Genomic DNA, 18,062 nt, shown 5'->3' on the forward strand with positions numbered 1-18,062 from the left:
AACAGCTGAATTTTACAAATGCTTCTCTCCTCACTTCTCCCTCAGCCATGGCCTGAAGATGCCCTTGAATGTGTGGCTAATAAGTTCTTAGAAACACTTCAGCTCACAGACAGAGAGCGTCAGGAAGTTGTGCCCATCTGTAAATACTTTCATACATCAGTTCAGTCACTCTCTGTAAGGTCAGTCTGTTTCTTTTGAAAACAACTCATTAATTTATAGAAATATTAAGAAGGAAAAGATTGTGCTGTCAAAAGTAATAAATTGAACAACAGAGAACTCAAAAGTTGAATTTTTAAAAGTAAGTAACAACAAAATAGTAGATGATTTGAGTTTCGTTCCTGCCCATTTCAGTATTAAAAGTTAATGTATGCTGTCTGCCTGCATAAAAGTATTATATAAAATTGTCAAAATTGTTTAGTCCTATGATTGGTCAAACAGTTACATAACTTTGCTAACAACAGTTAAACTAAAAAAAGAAAACAAAATTTGAAGGTACTGTTTTTTCTAGGTTCTTGCAAAGTCTGGGATGCCATAATTATGTTACTCCTACTTCTTATCTTGAGCTTATTGCTACGTTTCGGAAACTTCTTACTCAGAAACGAGGCACTGTAATGAAAGCCAAGAAGAAGTACATGAATGGACTAGATAAACTAGCTTTTGCTGAATCACAGGTACGTTAGGAAAAAATTGGAACTGAAAATACAAAATGTTTGGCAAAATCAGGTCATTTCCTGGAGGAGTCAGTCAAAAGCATTACTTCACATTTTGTTTAGCTCAATCTTCAACAGTAAAACTGTAAGAAAGAGATTTTGTCTTTTCTTTCCTACAGTCATAGCAGTTGTGCTAGAGGCCACAGACCTCTAAGCATGTATTGCTAAGCAGTATATGAACAGAACTTCCCTTTCCTAAGGGGTTAACAGGTGACTATAAGTGAACATAGTTCTTAAAGATTGTACATATGAGATAAAAAGAAGTCTCTGAAGTGTTTTGATTTGAAACTGAATGTTATTTCCTTCTATCAATAAACTAGTCATTAGGTAAAATCCAGGTCCTATAGAAATTGTTGGAAATTTTACTTGGTACTTCTGAATCCTGCCTGATTCTTTTGCGTATGTATAGGTTGGTGAGATGAAACAAGAACTAGTTCAACTGCAGCCCAAACTGGAAGAGGCTAAATTGGATAATGCAAACATGATGAAGGTAGAGTTACACAAATACAACTTTGTGGGTTTTAATGTAAGCATGCGTATACTTGGGATCCGTAGTTTCACTGTTGTAATAATTAGCTTTGAGTGAGGAGTCTTAATCATACAATGTACTTCTACTGCAGTATCTCAGCTGATTGTAGACAGGTTCTAAAGAATATGCCTATGTAAGGTTCTTGATATGTGACTTTCAGAAAAATAAAGCTGAGTTCAGGTATTTGAGCTCACTTCTTGTTTACTGGGGTTTGCAGTATTGTGGAACTTGCCACTATTTGTGCTTATATCCTTAGAACTGGAAAATTGTGTCCTTTATGTAAGATACAGACTCTGGATGTATAGTCCTTGCCTAAGCTCCATGCTGAAGGATGTTAGAGGAACTTTCCTGCTAACAGTGGTTAGACTGGATTTCCCAAGATCATTCACAAACATTGCAAAAACAACAAATAGTTCTTCGGCATACTAACAAGAATAGTTTTGCACAGTCTGTCTTTGCATGCACAGGGATTATACGCTTGATTTTTAAAAGGATCCTGAAAAGGATTAACTTCATAGAAATTTAGTGGGATGTAGAAACCAGTCTCTTTGGTGTTTTTGAAAATTCTGACTTGCAAAAATACACTTACATATGTTACTGTTGCATCACAGAAAAGCAAAATTTGATTGACCTCTTTATGCACTTGCTTCTGATTTGTGTTTTTACAGATACAGTAATATCTCTTCTACCTAGTGTTACAAACGTCTGAGAAAACTAGGTATCACTTGTGTAGAACTGGAAAGGGAGTACTTGAATGTGGGCTTGACTGATCACTGAAAAGAAAATAAAATTTCAGTAGTCAACATTATAGACTATGAAGCTATGAAAACTCACTGTAAAAGCTAGTCATTTTTAGTAACAGCCTGATGCACAAACATGAAGAGTTTCTCGTCTCCTGAACTTCAAACATTTTTTAAATAGCTTTTTTTGACAGTAGTCTGATTTCATGCAGTTTACCTACTGTTAAAGCTCCATGATGATATTGCATTATGCTAAGAAACAATTTATTCCCCTAACATAAATTGATAATATATGAAAATATTGAAATACTTCAATTTTCTGTTTATATTTTACAGTTTTCCCTAAGTGCTGTACTAGGTGATTTCAGTTTATTTGGTCATACACTGCTCAATAGGAAGCTCATTCATATGTTTTTCTTTAGACAATAGAAATAGAATCTGCAGAAGTAGAACAAAAAAGAAAAACTGTAAAAGTAGATGAAGAAATTGCCACAGAAAAAGCTGAAGAAGCTCAGACATTGAAAAATGAATGTGAGAGTGACCTGGCAGAGGCGATCCCAGCCCTGGAGGCCGCACTGGATGCTCTTGACACTTTGAAGGCAAGCTGATCTAAACTTCAGCATTTGAAAGAGTTATTTAGCATGGTGAAACTCTTCCATTTATTTGGGAAAGAATGCAATAAGACGAGAAGATTGTGGAAAGTGTTGAATTTCCTCAGTTTTGGCAAAAGAGAGGATCTGTACAGTCGTTGTTCAGTATATTTCCTCTTCATGTACTCGGAATACAAAAGGCATTTAAAAAATTGTTTATTTGCAAGAAAGCTCACTTGTGGGAAAAGTAACCAAAACCTGAATTTACCAGTAGTGGTATCAGCTGAATTTCCTCTTTCAGCTAAGTTAATGTTGACCACCAGTGTGTAACATAGTATTTGTTTATGGCTAAGAATTATCTGAATCTTTGGTTTACAGGTTTTGTGCTTGTCGTGACTTGCATGTAACCTGAACATAGTATTGTTGAGAAAGTCTGGCAGGAATTCAGTATAGTAGGAGGTGGTTTAGTAGGAATTATGAAGTATATGAGATGTCCAAGATGACATTTTGTATCAAAAAATATTCTGACCTGGACTTTTTGAAACATAATTTTTATTAATCATTAGTTTACAGTTACTAGCGTTTACTGGGTTTTTATTTCCTCTGCATGGATACATAAATACATACTGTTATTATCTTGCTAACACTGTATCATCCCTTCTAAAAGTCCTCTATATTTTTTTATTTGGTAACGGTGTTATAATTTTCCTTTTCTTCTGTTAGTTCTTTTATTTTAGTGGTGGGAAAGACATAATATTTGTCGTGATTTTTTTTAAATTTGATTTTTATTTCAGCCTTCTGATATATCAATTGTCAAATCAATGAAAAATCCTCCATCTGGTGTCAAACTTGTCATGGCTGCTGTCTGTGTCATGAAAGACATAAAACCTGAAAAAATTGCAGATCCTTCAGGGACTGGAGGCAAGGTAAAATGGCAGACAATTGTTTCAAGTAAGAGTGTAATTCATGTTCTTCTCAACTCAGAGTACTTGTTCAATAAACAAGATCACCTGAGGTCTGCCAAAGTAGGCAAGTACTTGCAACCTCCATCCATTATTTTACTGAAAACTTCCAGAATTCCAAATTTTCTAAGTTTTGTAATGTGCAAAGAGAACACATTCAATTTGCTTGACTGGTATATAGATAATAGATAATACGTAACTCTTCCCTGAGACACTGTTCAGTTTTTGGCTTTAGGTATGGTTTGGGGAAAATATTTGATATGGTAGACTTTCTCCTTTATGGAAGTCTCAAGGAGATACAGTGTCATCAGTATTAAATATGAATGAGCTTTAATTAAAAGAGATTTTTCATTTTTTGTTTGTGTGTTTGTTTTAAAGCTTGAAAAGGTATTTCCTACTGTGTTTTGTAGATCTTGGATTACTGGGGTCCGAGCAAGAAACTGCTTGGTGACATGAATTTCTTAAAGGATTTGAAAGAATATGACAAGGACAATATTCCAGTAAGACTTCTGTCTAATTTTTGAGTGATTTTTACCATGTAGACACTTTATTTCAGGAAAAAAAAAAAAGAAAATACTGTATCAGAGGCCCCATTTGTCCCAAGTTAGTTAACTTCTGTTGTGACCCAAGGATCTTTACAGTTTGATAGGGTATCTCTATAGGATGTGCATGGTCGTGGCAAGTGGGTCAATATTACTCAGTGAGCCTTGTCAGTGGCCTTTCAGAAGGTTTTAGTATTGCCTCTGGGAATTTCTAAGGCTTCTATACAGCCTGTCTTTTATTTGAATGAAACATCCTTCTGTGCACAAATGTTTCTAACTGTGCAATTTATAGGTAGTATCTCATCAAAAGTTAAAAACAGCACATAAAAAAACTGGTACGAAAGTAAATAGTCTGTCCTATCCATTATCCTGTGTCAAAATTGCCATAATCTGGTGCCTTGGAAGGGGCAGGAACAGTATATGTGATAATTGCTTCAAATATTCTTCCAGACTCTGGCACTTTAAATGAAGGACTTACAAAGCTAGATGTAGTTTCTTTGTGTTTAGTAGCTTTCATGGATCTCTCTTCTGTCATTTTTCTAGTGCCCTGAAGGCCCATATAAACTTTCTGTATCTACAAGATCTTTTTACAAAGCATTCCAGAAGTCTGCTTTAAATAGTATGACGAGTTACCTCCTTCTGCTTCTTCTGAACCTGGGTCCTTATAGCCTCATTTCATGTATTCTGTTTGGGTTTTGGTTGGGGTTTTTTTGTAGAACCAAGGAACATTTGATCCCTATCCAGCCTTTCTGTGCCTTTTTTTTATACTAGTTTTTCTAAATCAGTTACTCTGGCATTATAAACTTTTCTCTATTTTTAAATAACTGTGCACATTCATGCTCTTCTTAATGACTGTTTCTAATTGTATTATTTTGATTGAATGAATGCTGACAAAATGGGTGATACTTTGTTAAGTATACTAGAAGATACATAATCAATGCAGAAATGTACGACCATCTCCTCTAAAGATCTTGCTATCCGAGAGTATGATTCTTGCTATTTGCCCAGTTCAGTGGAAATTAAATATGCTTTGCCCTTTATGAAACTGGTCCCCAAAAGTAGGCACAAGCAATGTAGTTCATTTAGATTTTGTCTTACATTAGTAGAAGTACATTTTTATAATGATTCCTAACAGTTGTATCTTGAGAAAAGATAGTGAATAATGACATTAGCATGTTTTGCACAAGGGACGGTATAAATTAAGGCCGCTAGGTGACTGTAATGCTCTTAGCACTTAGGTAGCTGCCACAAGGAAGACATAACAAATGCATGCTTATAAAGGATAAGGATAGGATTAGAATGAAAGGAGGAAAACACCACAAAATGTGATAGGAATATCGAAAGAAACAAATGAGCAGTGGTTTCTACCACAGTTAATATTGAATAGCTCTTTCCTGTTTCGTTGTGTAGAGAAATGGCAATCAATCAGTGTAATTTTAAAGTATCAGCCACAAGACTTTGGTGAGCTTATAATGCTTTTGTTATCCAGGCAGCTGTCATGCAGAAGATTCGTGCTGAATACTTGACTAATCCTGAGTTTGATCCACAAAAGGTGGCTAAAGCTTCCTCGGCAGCAGAGGGTTTATGTAAATGGATTACGGCAATGGAGGTGTATGACAGGGTTGCAAAGGTGCGTTTTTGATCCTAGTCCCTCAGTGCTATGAAATATTTCCTTTGCTTGGTATATTCACCCTAAACATTCTATTAAATAATAGTTACAAAAATATGCTTTAAGCATTTGTGTATTGTTTGTAATTATATAGGTGGTTGCACCCAAGAAAGATCGTTTAAGAGAGGCACAGCAGTCCTTAGCAGAGACGCTGACACTCTTGAATCAGAAGAGAGAAGAACTTGCAGCAGTTGAAAATCATTTGGCTGGTTTGGAACGAACCTTCACTGAGAAAACTGAAGAAAAGGCTCGTTTAGAATACCAGGTTGATCTGTGTGCTAAAAAACTAGAACGAGCAGAGAAGTTGATTGGAGGCCTTGGTGGAGAGAAATCAAGGTCAGGTTAAAGTTAAAATGTCAGATATAACAGCCAGTGTAGATACAGAATTTGAACTTCAGTTCTCTGAGCCTTTAATGCTGTATCTCTGTCTGAGGGCTGTACTGCTGAGGAGTGGAACAGTCTGGGCACTTGAAAGATTCCTAACTGTTTGTAATGTAAAAATATAGGCAGGAACATTGGGAAAATTGTAGAGAAAGTCTTCAAAATGAGAATAAAATAAACACAGTGTCCTTATTCTCCACCTGGTTAAGATAAACAACAACAACAACAAAGGTTGGTTTTTTTCATCATTATCATTAATGTGGACGTTTCAGCATCATTTTTTTCTGTATTTTCTGCTTGTCATAGATGGAATAATGCTGCAAATGATCTTCAAGACACATATGATAATTTGACAGGAGATGTTCTGTTATCAGCTGGTGTGATAGCATATCTGGGAGCTTTTACTGCTGGATTTCGACAAGAATGTACCAAAGATTGGAGCAAATTGTGCAAGGTTAGAAGCATGTCTTAGATTTAAAGAAGTGTTTGCTTTTTTCAGACTACTGCAAAAGGCCTCAAAAATCACATGTCATTTATTTAATATTAGCCTAGTAAAATGTAAGATCAATGGGATAAACTCTACTGATCCAATATTCTGTAAATTTGAATTTCATTAAATCAGTGAATTTACTCTAGACTTAAAGTAGCATATCAGAAATGAGAGCACATCAGTGACTTTGTAAGGCTTGATTATTACTTAAATGAAATATCAGAATTTTCTCTTTCTGCCTTTAAATAGAAGAAGTAACTTTAAAATGCAGTTATGTGTGATGTAAAAAATTTCTGTAATAACCTACATTGGCACATATTTATATGTTAATTAAATGGTTCATTCTGCTGTTTGCAAAGGGACAGTTCCAACATACTTTACTAACACCATAATTCATAAATCAAGTGATTTGAAGTCACTGATTGTGACTGTGATATTAAACAGTAACAAATCAACGTTGGATTACTGTCAGTGGAAGATACTAGCCATTAGATGATTTCCAATTGTGTGTGAGTTTCTTAAGGTAATGCATTGTCATAACTTTATGTAACAAAGCCCTCATATTTAGAATGTACAAAAAACTAGGCAAATTCTACAGAATTTGGAGAGTAAATGTTCAATGGGGAAATATAGTTAGCTATTGAAACTATGATTTTATTTTTCCCAGGATTTTTACTTATACTTGATCTATTTCAAACTCATAAAAGGAAATGCACATATTCACTTTGGAATGAAGTGACACTTAATAAAAGCCGTAAAGAAATGTGGAATAAAGATAATTGGGGTTTTCTTTTCTTCTTTTTCTCAGGAGAAAAATATCCCTTGTTCTGAGAATTTCTCTTTGAGTAAGACTCTTGGTGACCCAATAAAAATAAGAGCTTGGAATATTGCTGGTTTGCCAACTGACATGTTTTCCATAGACAATGGGGTCATTGTTGACAATTCAGGACGTTGGTAGGTGACAAAAAGGTTTAATTTTCAAATCCAAACAAGTTTTCACTTTTTAAGAAAAAGCAAACTAAATGTCTAGAGAAAATGTAGCTTCTGTAGAGACACTGTAATTGAAAGCAGGAGTGGAATCTTTATATCCAGCTCCTGTGAAATTTAAGAGGTAGAACACTTCAGAGATTTGTGTATGTAGTTACACGAAAGCTTTCCTTTCAGGAGATGCAGTGCTCTTGGATAAAGTTATTTTTTCTTTTTCTGCGCCCCCCTCGGTTGGTTGGTTGGTTGATTGATTTTAATATTGTACCTTGTTGTGGTATTACTAGCTAATAAAGCATTTCTAAAAATTTTAGAACTGCACAGAAAACCTCATGCTTTAGATGTTTAATGATAAGATTCAGGTTATGTAAATTGCAAGGTCCAGATATACCACAATCAACTTCAGGTTCTTACAGTTATAAGGCTATGAGATGACATTTTTATATTTTATAGATATTTATTGTGTGTGAAACTCACATCTATATAGAGGATTCTTTTAAGGCCTTTAGCAACTTTTTTTTGTTTGTTTATTCCAACTGAAGTTTTATTTCAAGGATGATAACTATTACATGGAAACTTGTGATAGCCATCTGAAAATAATCTGCACTCAGTAGAAACAGTAGATTATAAAACTTTCTAGTGATGTTCTTGTGATCTGTGTTCTCTTAAGAATTAGTCTTCATGATAGATTCAGATTATATTCAGTTTGCAGTGTGTAATTCCAGTTTTAGAATGTTGCTTACTTCTCTGAGGGTGCAGTTAGAGGAGCTGTTTGATATCATTCATCCCTGACTTATTAAAATACATACATATAGATGAAATCAACAAGTACAAAGGGTGACAAATCTGTTGAACAAAATTAAAATATTGTCACCTTTCCCTGCCCTGCTTACTTTTCCAGTCTTATACTAGCTGCTATACCAACATATCAGACTTAAATTGCAACTAATTGTTGATTTTTATTTTTTTAAGTGAAAAAATATGAGAGAAAGAACTCAAAATTTGTAAAAATAAATAAATTCTCAATACTGAGAATTCCAGGGGAGAGGCAGAACAAGATTTTACAAGAACTCTGCATTCTGCTGTATTTTATGAAAAATGTTATGAACATTTTTTGCAACTCTTAAAACTATTTTTATTATTACTTTTCAAATTATGGTAAAACACCTATACCTCCATTTTTCACTGATCTCTTAAAATAACAGAATCAAAGCTGTATCACTTTTTCCTTGACAGTCTGACACAGAAACATTAAACTTTTGAAAAACTCCTGCAAGTACTGAGAAAACTGTCTTGTATGTTGTAGGCCATTAATTATTGATCCTCAAGGTCAAGCAAATAAATGGATCAAGAATTATGAGAAGGAAAACCGCCTCAGTGTTATCAAGTTCAGTGACACAGATTATATGAGAACCCTGGAGAACTGCATTCAGTCTGGAACTCCACTGCTACTAGAAAATGTTGGAGAAGAACTAGACCCATCGCTTGAACCTTTACTACTTAAACAGACTTTTAAGCAAGGTACATAAAAATTAATTTTGAACTCTGAAGTAATGTTAATCTTATAGTCTATGGTACTGTCTGATGTTTCTCCTACTGCCCTCTGGCTTACTGCTGCCTGTGGTAAGAGGAAGGTAACTTCACAACAGCCTAAAGTTTTATTTTGTTTTTTAATAAATATCATTTATGTATTATGACAGTGATTTTACGTGAAAACCTTCACCAGGCCACTAAAGGAGACTAAATGAAGACACTTGACTCTGCAAAGGGAAGATTCTCAATGAAATTGTTTTGCTTGCTCAATTTTGTATGTTTTAGTCTAATACTAATATTTACTAAATTTAGCACAAATTGAGAAAAGCTGTCAATGCATTTTGCTTGAGGCACAATTTTCTTGTGTTTCTCTGAAACTTACTGAGTAGCTATAAATTTTGTTTGCAACTTTTCTTTCTTTTCCTGCTGGATAAAGACAGAAAAATGCAGATAAACACAAATATGTTTTCCGTCTTTCTTACAGAGTTTATCTTTACTGGCTTTCACATTCATACTAAAAAAAAAAAAAACTAGAACATTTTTTTTTACTTTTTTTATTGAGTTTCCTATTTCAGACAGATAATTCAAGGAAAGACTAGTCTGTAAGAATGTCATATTTGAGAAAAATTCCACAGCACTCTAGTACCATCTCCAGTATTGTATATGCACATTGAAAGCACGATAGTAATTGAATTGACTCGATTTCATCTACTAAAAGTAAAAGGTGGCCTCACTGAAATCTCTGAGAATTTTTCGGAGTATAGGATTTGTTTGTTTGTTTGTTTGTTTGTACTTTTCAGGAAATTTGTCAGTGACAAGAAATTTGCTTTTATATAAACACGTGGTGGTTTTTTTCTGTAAGTAATTGAAGTAGACAATGGTTTTCTAACATTTCTCATCTTAACTTTAGGAGGCATGGAGTGTATCAGGCTGGGTGAGACCATTATTGAGTATTCCAGTGATTTCAAGTTTTTTATTACCACAAAACTGAGAAATCCACATTATATGCCTGAACTTGCTACAAAAGTTTCTTTACTCAATTTTATGATAACACCAGAGGGACTTGAAGACCAATTGCTAGGTATTGTTGTAGCAAAAGAGAGGTAAGTCTCTCATTATGGAAATAACCATTTAAATTTTTTTGTGGTGCAATTCCAAGAAAATCAGAGATTAATTTATTGTAACACAAAATTAATGTTACATGGTGTAAATGTTGCTTAGTAACAGCTTTAAAAAAAGAAAAGGCATTTTTCTAATTGTCATATCTAAAAAGTTTGTTAGGGAAACTGATTGTCACATTTACTGTGGGGTAAGTGTCCACAAGTTAATTAAAATAGCAGGTGTAAAATCATTGTTTTTTCATGGCAGTTTTCTCCTGAAATATTCTTTGGATGTTAGAAAACTATGTAATATTATTTAAAGTTTAAATCATTGTGATTTCTGCAATTTGACTGAGCTGCCAGACAAGGGTGCAGAATTATGAGGATTTCGTTTTAACTTTTTGTGAAATAAATGCACAGTACCTCTGAAACTGATTATGGGTCTTATCTGAACACTCACAGAAATACAGAGAAATAGTGTCTGGCTTGTACGGAAACATCTGTACAATTGGACTAAGTTCTGTTTGCTAAAAAAATGCATTTCCAGCAGTAAACTTATTCCACATATTACATGGTGTTTTGTCAGGCAGCAGAGATATAGCAAAGGAAAACTAGGATGTGCTGACATGCAAAGATGTCAAATTTTAGACCCTCATTTCCAAATACTGAACCGAGATTATGCAAGGAAATCTATACTCTGAATTATAAATATATGATGAACAGCAACAACCAATTTAAACTGAAGAGAACATTCACAAATATTTCTTATAGGAAGAGGGAGTCATCTTCATAGGCTTCCTTTACAGTCAGTGGAAGATGAACATTGACTATTTTTGTTGTATGTGTGTTTTTTTTCATTAGACCAGAATTAGAAGAGGAAAGAAATGCTCTCATCCTTCAATCTGCAGCCAATAAAAAGCATCTAAAAGAAATTGAGAAGAAAATTTTGGAAACCTTGCATTCATCTGAAGGGAATATTCTGGAAGACGAGACTGCTATCAACGTTTTGGATTCTGCTAAAATAATGGCTAATGAGATCACGAAAAAACAGCAGGTGAGGAGTGTGTATGTATGTTTTCCTTAACCATACTTAGAAATTAAATGTTAAAATTGACAGCTAGCAGAAGGAGTGCAAATTAAATGCCTAGCACAAGGAGGAAATTCTGTGCTTGTGAAATGTGAAGAGAAATAAAATTGGATCTGTTCTGGAATCTTCACTGATGGTTTATTCAGTTTTTAATTAAAAATATTTTAAAGAGTATGTATCTGTCTGTAAGGACTGAGTGAGAAGTCAGAAATTATGAAGTTAAGGTAACAGGTTAAGATAAATGAAGGAATTAATTTTTAAAATGATAAAAGTATTCAGGGAGACATTAGTAATGTGGGTGACCAATATAGGTATGCACGCCGAGATTCTTTGTTGTACTTAGTGCGTAAAATACCAGCTGAAGTCAATGAGAGCTAAATAACACTGGTGAGAGAATAAAGATGGTTTTGGTTTTGTTTTTTTTTTTTACTATAGATTTAACAGAAATGAGTACTGGTGTTTTCTTTAAGCTGATGTTGGTCTTCCTGCTATTTGTTAATACCTGTCAAATGTAATCTCAGAATATGTCTGATGGTCAAATTTTGAAAAACCTTTTTATATTCAAAGCATTGTTTTGTATAAAGCTGATTTACAGTAGAATAACGAGAGCTTAAATACATAACCAGTCTGAAATTACCCATATTTTTTAATATTGTGGAGATACAGATTGGTACTTTTGACAGTAAATGATGTATTGAAACTGTTGTACCTCCTTTGTCCTTTGTTTTGACTCTTACATCCTGTAGCACAGGTAAAGAAGTCGGTCAGGACTATGTTAAGGGCAAGTACTCTTTTTACCTACTATAGTTATCACCTGCTGTGAGCATTTTGGAACATAAAAGATGTCTTACTCTGGAGTTACAAAGTGAAGTATTTTAACAATGCTGTCAAGTAGTAATATTTTTGTACAAAAGAGAATATTGAAAAATTTTCTTTGTCAACTACTATTCATATTTAGATTGCAGAGAAAACAGAACTTAAAATAGCCGAATCTCGAGAACGTTATCGACCTATTGTAAAGCATTCATCGGTGCTGTTCTTCAGTGTTGCAGACTTGGCAAACATTGATCCCATGTACCAATACTCCCTTAGCTGGTTTGTTAAGCTCTTCATCAACTCTATTCATGATAGGTAAATACAGTCGTTCTGGTGTAAAATAAGGTGTTTTAGTGCCCTCATCTATTGACAAATTAATTTCAGCTCACTATTTTGCTTGGGACTTCTAAAAGAGCTGTAAAGCATTGAGTATAGTTGAAATTTGGGGGAAATGGGCATCTACGTCTGTTGTGGAGTATGTGGGCCTAATATAATACCTCTACAACCCTGAATAGATTTAGATTTCTTAACTGATTTGCCTATTATTCAATTTGAAGTCTCAGTTTCTCACTTCTTTTCTTTTTAGTAACAAATCCAAAGTTTTGGAGAAGCGAGTTCAATATCTAAATTACCACTTTACATACAATTTGTATTGCAATGTGTGTCGTTCACTGTTTGAAAAGGACAAGCTGCTCTTCTCGTTTTTGCTGTGTTGTAATCTTCTCATGTAAGCACATTTTTGTGAAGTCTCTTAATAACAGAAACGAATTATTTTCTTGTAATGGAAAAAGATATTGATAAGATAACATGTTCTTGTGCGTATTGATAATATAGCCTTTGGGTTTTTGAATACTGATGATACCTACAAGTGGAATAGTATGTGAGTATGTATCACTACTGTGTATAACCTTTGGATGTTGTGAAAAAAGGGTTCCTGTGCTTATTAAAATAAATGGTTTTGTCAATGATACATCTTTGACTCCCTCTAAAGGACCTGAGTAGTGGTACATAGCATGCTATGTCAAGAATGATTGCTGTTATTAAATAGTGTTTTAGAAAGAAATCTAAGACAGTAATGTGCCATTCCAGCAACTTCTAGGCTTTTGTCTTTGTCATTTTCTCTCTTCTCTCTCTTTTATCCTTTTGCATACATCATGAGATCTCGGTTGCAGTCTTTTCTCTTCCACTGGTTTTTAAGTTTCATGTTCCCTTTTTGTTGTAATTTTGTGTGAGTACATTGTGAAAGGGAAGATAAGTTCAAAATTGCACGATCATTAATGTGCATACTTGCTTAATTACAATGTGTACACCTCTGTATATCGACCATTCTTCCTGGTCCAATTTGTAAGGTTACTGTATTACCAGAACCCAGTATTTTCTAGAAAGCCTTTAAAAATCAGGAATAATTGCACTTCTTAACAAATAAGCAGCTATATAACATTTACATCTTGAAATCCTTACTGTAGTCGTAATCAGTCGTTTTTACTGTATGGTTTTTAGCTGTATAGAATACTGAGATCTATTCTCAGCTGTTACTGCAGTAGAACTATTACTAAATGGCAGTGAAGTATAATTAAACAACTCTTTATATTGTATAAAATTCTATCTCAATACTGAATATTATTCATCTTTTTTTTTAATATAGGGCTAAAAATGAAATAGAATATCAAGAGTTTATGTTCTTACTAACTGGGGGTGTGGGTCTCAAGAATAAGTACAAGAATCCAGATCCATCTTGGCTACCAGATAAGAGCTGGGATGAATTATGCCGTGCAAGTGAAATCCCGGCTTTGAAAGGACTGAGGTACAGTAAAATGTTGATGTGAATTATCCTGAATTGTTTAGAACCAAAGCACGTGTAACATGATGAAGGAAATGTGTCCTATACGTTTTCCAGCCAGTGCTGGAATGCCAAAATGGTAAAACCATCTCCTTTTTTCATCATTAGGTTTGCTTCACATAAGTCAAACAGTCAGTTGGCTAATTATAATATTATTTAGTTAACTATTTTCCTAAATTTTTTCACACGTTCCCTAAAGGAACGTTTCTTTTGGAATGTCTCCATGGTGGAGAAACAGTGTTTCAAGGAGGTCAATGGAGGCCAAAAGAAGTACATATAGCAAAATTCCACTGCAGTACTAGGGGAGGAATATTTCTGTAAAATCTAATCTCCTGCAATCAGGAGAATTTCACCTTGGATTTAAATAGAATTTAACCCTAAATTCTGAAGCCAGCATGGCTATACAAGTGTTACGTATAAATAGCTGACAGGGCCCAAATATCTGGAGGATTTGGATCTGACTGCAGAAACACTGCTCTGTTAGAAGAAATTGTTTGAGGCTGTTTTGTGTTTCTCCCCCTTTGGAGTTTTAGTAGCAATGTGGATGATGATGCAGCCTTCAAATAGCCTGAGAGTTGTCGCATTGCAGAGGACAGTTTTTCTCAGGTTGTATTTCCTGGTAATTTTCTTCAGTTAAACAGTGGAGTTTTCCTATAACAGGAGAGGCAGAAAATTCCCCAAACCTATGAAGGTCCATAGGCAGTGCTGGCTGGAGGAATAGGCAGAAAATATTGTCAACTCAAAACCTTTCAGGTGGAGTCTTGTATGTCTGTGATAGCACGGTGGGAAAAGATTTTTCACTCTTCAGCATGGAGAAGCTCAACTGTAGGAATACTTGCTGGTGTAGAAAATAGGCTTTTGATAAACATAGAAAACCAGACTCTACATATTTACGGTAATTGTAAGTGCTTTTTTTTCTCCAGGAGTCACATCTCTGAAAATACAGGCGAATGGCAAAAAATTTATGACATCAAAGAGCCACAAAGCTTTCAATTACCGGAACAATTTAATAATACATTAAATGAGTTACAAAAAATGATAATTCTTCGGTGCTTAAGACCAGACAAGGTAAAATGATCTGTTATCAAATGTTTGTAGACTCTTCCATGTCTTGTAGCATTGTTTGCACTGGTTGTTAAAAGAACTAATCTGTTCTTCATCATATTTTATTAAGAAAATAAATGCTATTCCTATTTTTCAATTGAGCAATACAAATACCACAAACATCAGCTGAAATCTTTTGTCTGATGAGATTTAATGCATACTCATTGTTTTAGTTTTCTTCAGGTCCTTGTTCATGTTTAGTCTGTTACACTCAAGAGCAGGATATATTAGCCTGAACAAATACACAAATATCCAGTACCACATGCTTTCATACAAAGGGTTCCAAGGCAAAGAGAGATCAAATGTGTTTATCTGAACAGCCAAGGTGAACTTTCAACGTGTTCTGCCTTTGGTGCACTGAGCAAATTGTATCGTATGTACCTTAGGAACAATCAATATTAGGATTTAAAGTACATATTGCAATTGCTCCTTAGCATGAAATGAAAATGATTGCATGAACTAAGGGGGAATGTGCTGGTCCTCCACATCAGGTAAAGCCTGAATTAAAGTCTTAATGTAATTGAATATAGTTTATGTGCGGTAAGTTATTTTTTATTTTCTAAAAGCAGTATTATTCCTTTTGTAAGGGGAAAGAAAAAAGGGTGTGGGGTGTCAACAACAGGTGAAACCTTTGCTTCTGAAGAGTTCTGCAAGGCTAGCCTCAAATCTCTGCAAAGCAGAGAGGTTCCTGTAGGCTCAGGAATTTAACTAATATATGATACATAAAAGATGCTGTCAAATATGCAGTTATGTTTGATTTATGTTAATGGTTTGTATTTACTTTTTGCCAGATTGGTCCAGCTATAACAGCATTTGTAACTGATAAACTTGGGAAGAAATTTGTAGAGCCACCACCTTTTGATCTAACAAAAAGTTACTTAGATTCAAATTCTACAATCCCTTTAATATTTGTCCTATCTCCAGGAGCAGATCCCATGTCTAGTAAGTATACACAGAAAGAAAAATAAAAGCATAGTACGGGTTTTCAGATTAGGGACCTGAATTTCCCCTTCAATACACATTTTATTTTGCACTTTTTGCAAGTAGATTTGGATGCATTGTGTCACGCTGGTAAAATTCTGTGCTCCCTAAAAATGAGAATGGTGTTTTAAACTGAATAAATTTTACACTCTACATCAAAGCTATACTATCTTATCGTATGTACATTTTAACAGAATAGTAATAAACATTTTAAAATATTTTTTTTCCTGACTGCTGTGGTTTAACCTGGCATGCAGCTGAAACAACCACACAGCCATTCACTTACCGCCCCCTCCATGGGGAGAGAATCAAGGGGGAGAAAAAACCCAAACAAACTCATAGGTTGAGATAAAGACAGTTTAATAGACAAAAAAGAAGATAATAATGGTAAAAGAATATACAAAACAAGTGATGCACGGCACAATTGCTCACCAACTGCTGACTGATGCGCAATTAGTTCTCAAGCCGTGGCACCCTCCAGCCAACTCCCCCATTTTATATACCATGCATGACGTTATATGGTATAGAATATCGCTTTGGCCAGTTTGGGTGAACTGTCCTAGCTGTGTACCCTCCCAGCTTCCCATGCACCCCCCCGTCTTCTCGCTAACAGGCCAGCATGAGAATCTGAAAAGTCCTTGACTGCTTAGCAACTAGTAACTTCAGTGTGTTATCAACATTATTCTCACACTAAATCCAAACCACAGCACTATACCAACTACTAGGGAGAAAACTAACTCTATCTCAGCCGAAAACAGGACACTGACATAACTTCTTTTTAATGAAGAAATGCTAAAATCTTATGCTTTCTGTTCAAGGCCTCCTGAAATTTGCAAATGACAGAGGGATGGTTGGAGAGAAGTTCCAGTCCATCTCCTTAGGACAAGGACAAGGACCTATAGCTACAAAAATGATTCAAAAGGGAATGGAAGAAGGAACCTGGGTTTGTTTACAAAATTGTCATTTAGCTGTCTCCTGGATGCCGATGCTGGAGAAAATATGTGAAGAGTTTAACAATGAAAAATGCCATCCAGCCTTCAGACTTTGGCTTACTAGTTACCCTTCACCAAAGGTACATGCATTGCCAAATATTCCGTATTTGGGGAAAGGAAAAGGTGATGATGTTTTTAGGAAATATTCATATCCCTGAATGAGCTGATAATACAGAACGTCTCTGCAATACAATGAGGCTGTTGAAGAGATAATATAAGTACGAAAGGACATTTAAAAAATTATTTATAAACATAGTAGTACCAAGCTTCCTTTCTAATATTTTGATATTGTGATGTGTGATATTTTGTGTACTAGTGAATGGAACTGCATTTTGCCAGCATATATAATTAAGAAGTTTTTATGCTGTCAACGAGGTTTTGTTTCACATAAATTCAAATATTTATTTTTAAATTTTGTAAGGTGTTGAATACAAAGAAAACATTTTAAAATACAGGTTTGTTTATAGCAAAGTCTTACTTTGTTGATGCCTTTGAGAATTTTTTTAAAAGTTGTTGATGTTTAAAATGTAATTTCTTATAGAGAATTGTTTATTTAACAAACACAGAGTAATAATATATTACTAGAACAATATAGCATCTGTTCCCCACTTTCTGAATGCAGCTTTGCTATTGTTTATTTCTAGTTTCCAGTAACCATTCTGCAGAATGGAGTGAAGATGACACATGAACCTCCTACTGGTCTCCGGTTAAACCTTCTGCAGTCATTTCTTTCTGATCCTATTTCTGATCCTGCATTTTTCTCTGGATGCCCTGAAAAGGAGTTGGTAATGTGCCTATCTCTTAACAATTTTATTCTTTCTTTTTTTTTTTTTACCCAGATACACTGATTTCTGTTCAGTGAATATTATGTTAAAATTTGTACTATGGTTGTGAGTTTAGGTTTTGCAATGATAAAGATGATTAGTTGAGAATTACTCTACCAGGTAATTTCACGTGGCAATATTTCAAATGGTTACTTAGGCTGTATTGAATTACATCCATATTACACACA

The 18,062-nt window shown here is 34.6% G+C and overlaps 1 protein-coding gene across 5 annotated transcripts in view; it reads left to right on the forward strand.

Annotated features, from left to right (window-relative positions):
* Nucleotides 1-18,062, forward strand: part of DNAH12 (dynein axonemal heavy chain 12) — a 73,199-nt gene that overhangs the window by 48,470 nt on the left and 6,667 nt on the right. For 4 of the 5 annotated variants that reach the window (XM_075433093.1, XM_075433092.1, XM_075433095.1 and 1 more), the window contains 20 exons: nucleotides 46-179; nucleotides 509-671; nucleotides 1,120-1,200; nucleotides 2,402-2,578; nucleotides 3,364-3,495; nucleotides 3,942-4,031; nucleotides 5,563-5,703; nucleotides 5,837-6,078; nucleotides 6,430-6,577; nucleotides 7,422-7,567; nucleotides 8,904-9,118; nucleotides 10,041-10,233; nucleotides 11,092-11,284; nucleotides 12,276-12,448; nucleotides 12,720-12,860; nucleotides 13,779-13,937; nucleotides 14,897-15,041; nucleotides 15,869-16,019; nucleotides 16,877-17,130; nucleotides 17,695-17,835. In XM_075433093.1, the coding sequence (XP_075289208.1) occupies nucleotides 46-179; nucleotides 509-671; nucleotides 1,120-1,200; nucleotides 2,402-2,578; nucleotides 3,364-3,495; nucleotides 3,942-4,031; nucleotides 5,563-5,703; nucleotides 5,837-6,078; nucleotides 6,430-6,577; nucleotides 7,422-7,567; nucleotides 8,904-9,118; nucleotides 10,041-10,233; nucleotides 11,092-11,284; nucleotides 12,276-12,448; nucleotides 12,720-12,860; nucleotides 13,779-13,937; nucleotides 14,897-15,041; nucleotides 15,869-16,019; nucleotides 16,877-17,130; nucleotides 17,695-17,835 (3,219 nt within the window). Of the gene's footprint in view, nucleotides 1-45; nucleotides 180-508; nucleotides 672-1,119; nucleotides 1,201-2,401; nucleotides 2,579-3,363; nucleotides 3,496-3,941; nucleotides 4,032-5,562; nucleotides 5,704-5,836; nucleotides 6,079-6,429; nucleotides 6,578-7,421; nucleotides 7,568-8,903; nucleotides 9,119-10,040; nucleotides 10,234-11,091; nucleotides 11,285-12,275; nucleotides 12,449-12,719; nucleotides 12,861-13,778; nucleotides 13,938-14,896; nucleotides 15,042-15,868; nucleotides 16,020-16,876; nucleotides 17,131-17,694; nucleotides 17,836-18,062 lie in introns of those variants that run through there. The other variant, XM_075433096.1, reaches the window with a different exon arrangement.

This window comes from Opisthocomus hoazin, chromosome 11, assembly GCF_030867145.1.
Source record: "Opisthocomus hoazin isolate bOpiHoa1 chromosome 11, bOpiHoa1.hap1, whole genome shotgun sequence".
Taxonomy (NCBI): Eukaryota; Metazoa; Chordata; class Aves; order Opisthocomiformes; family Opisthocomidae; genus Opisthocomus; species Opisthocomus hoazin.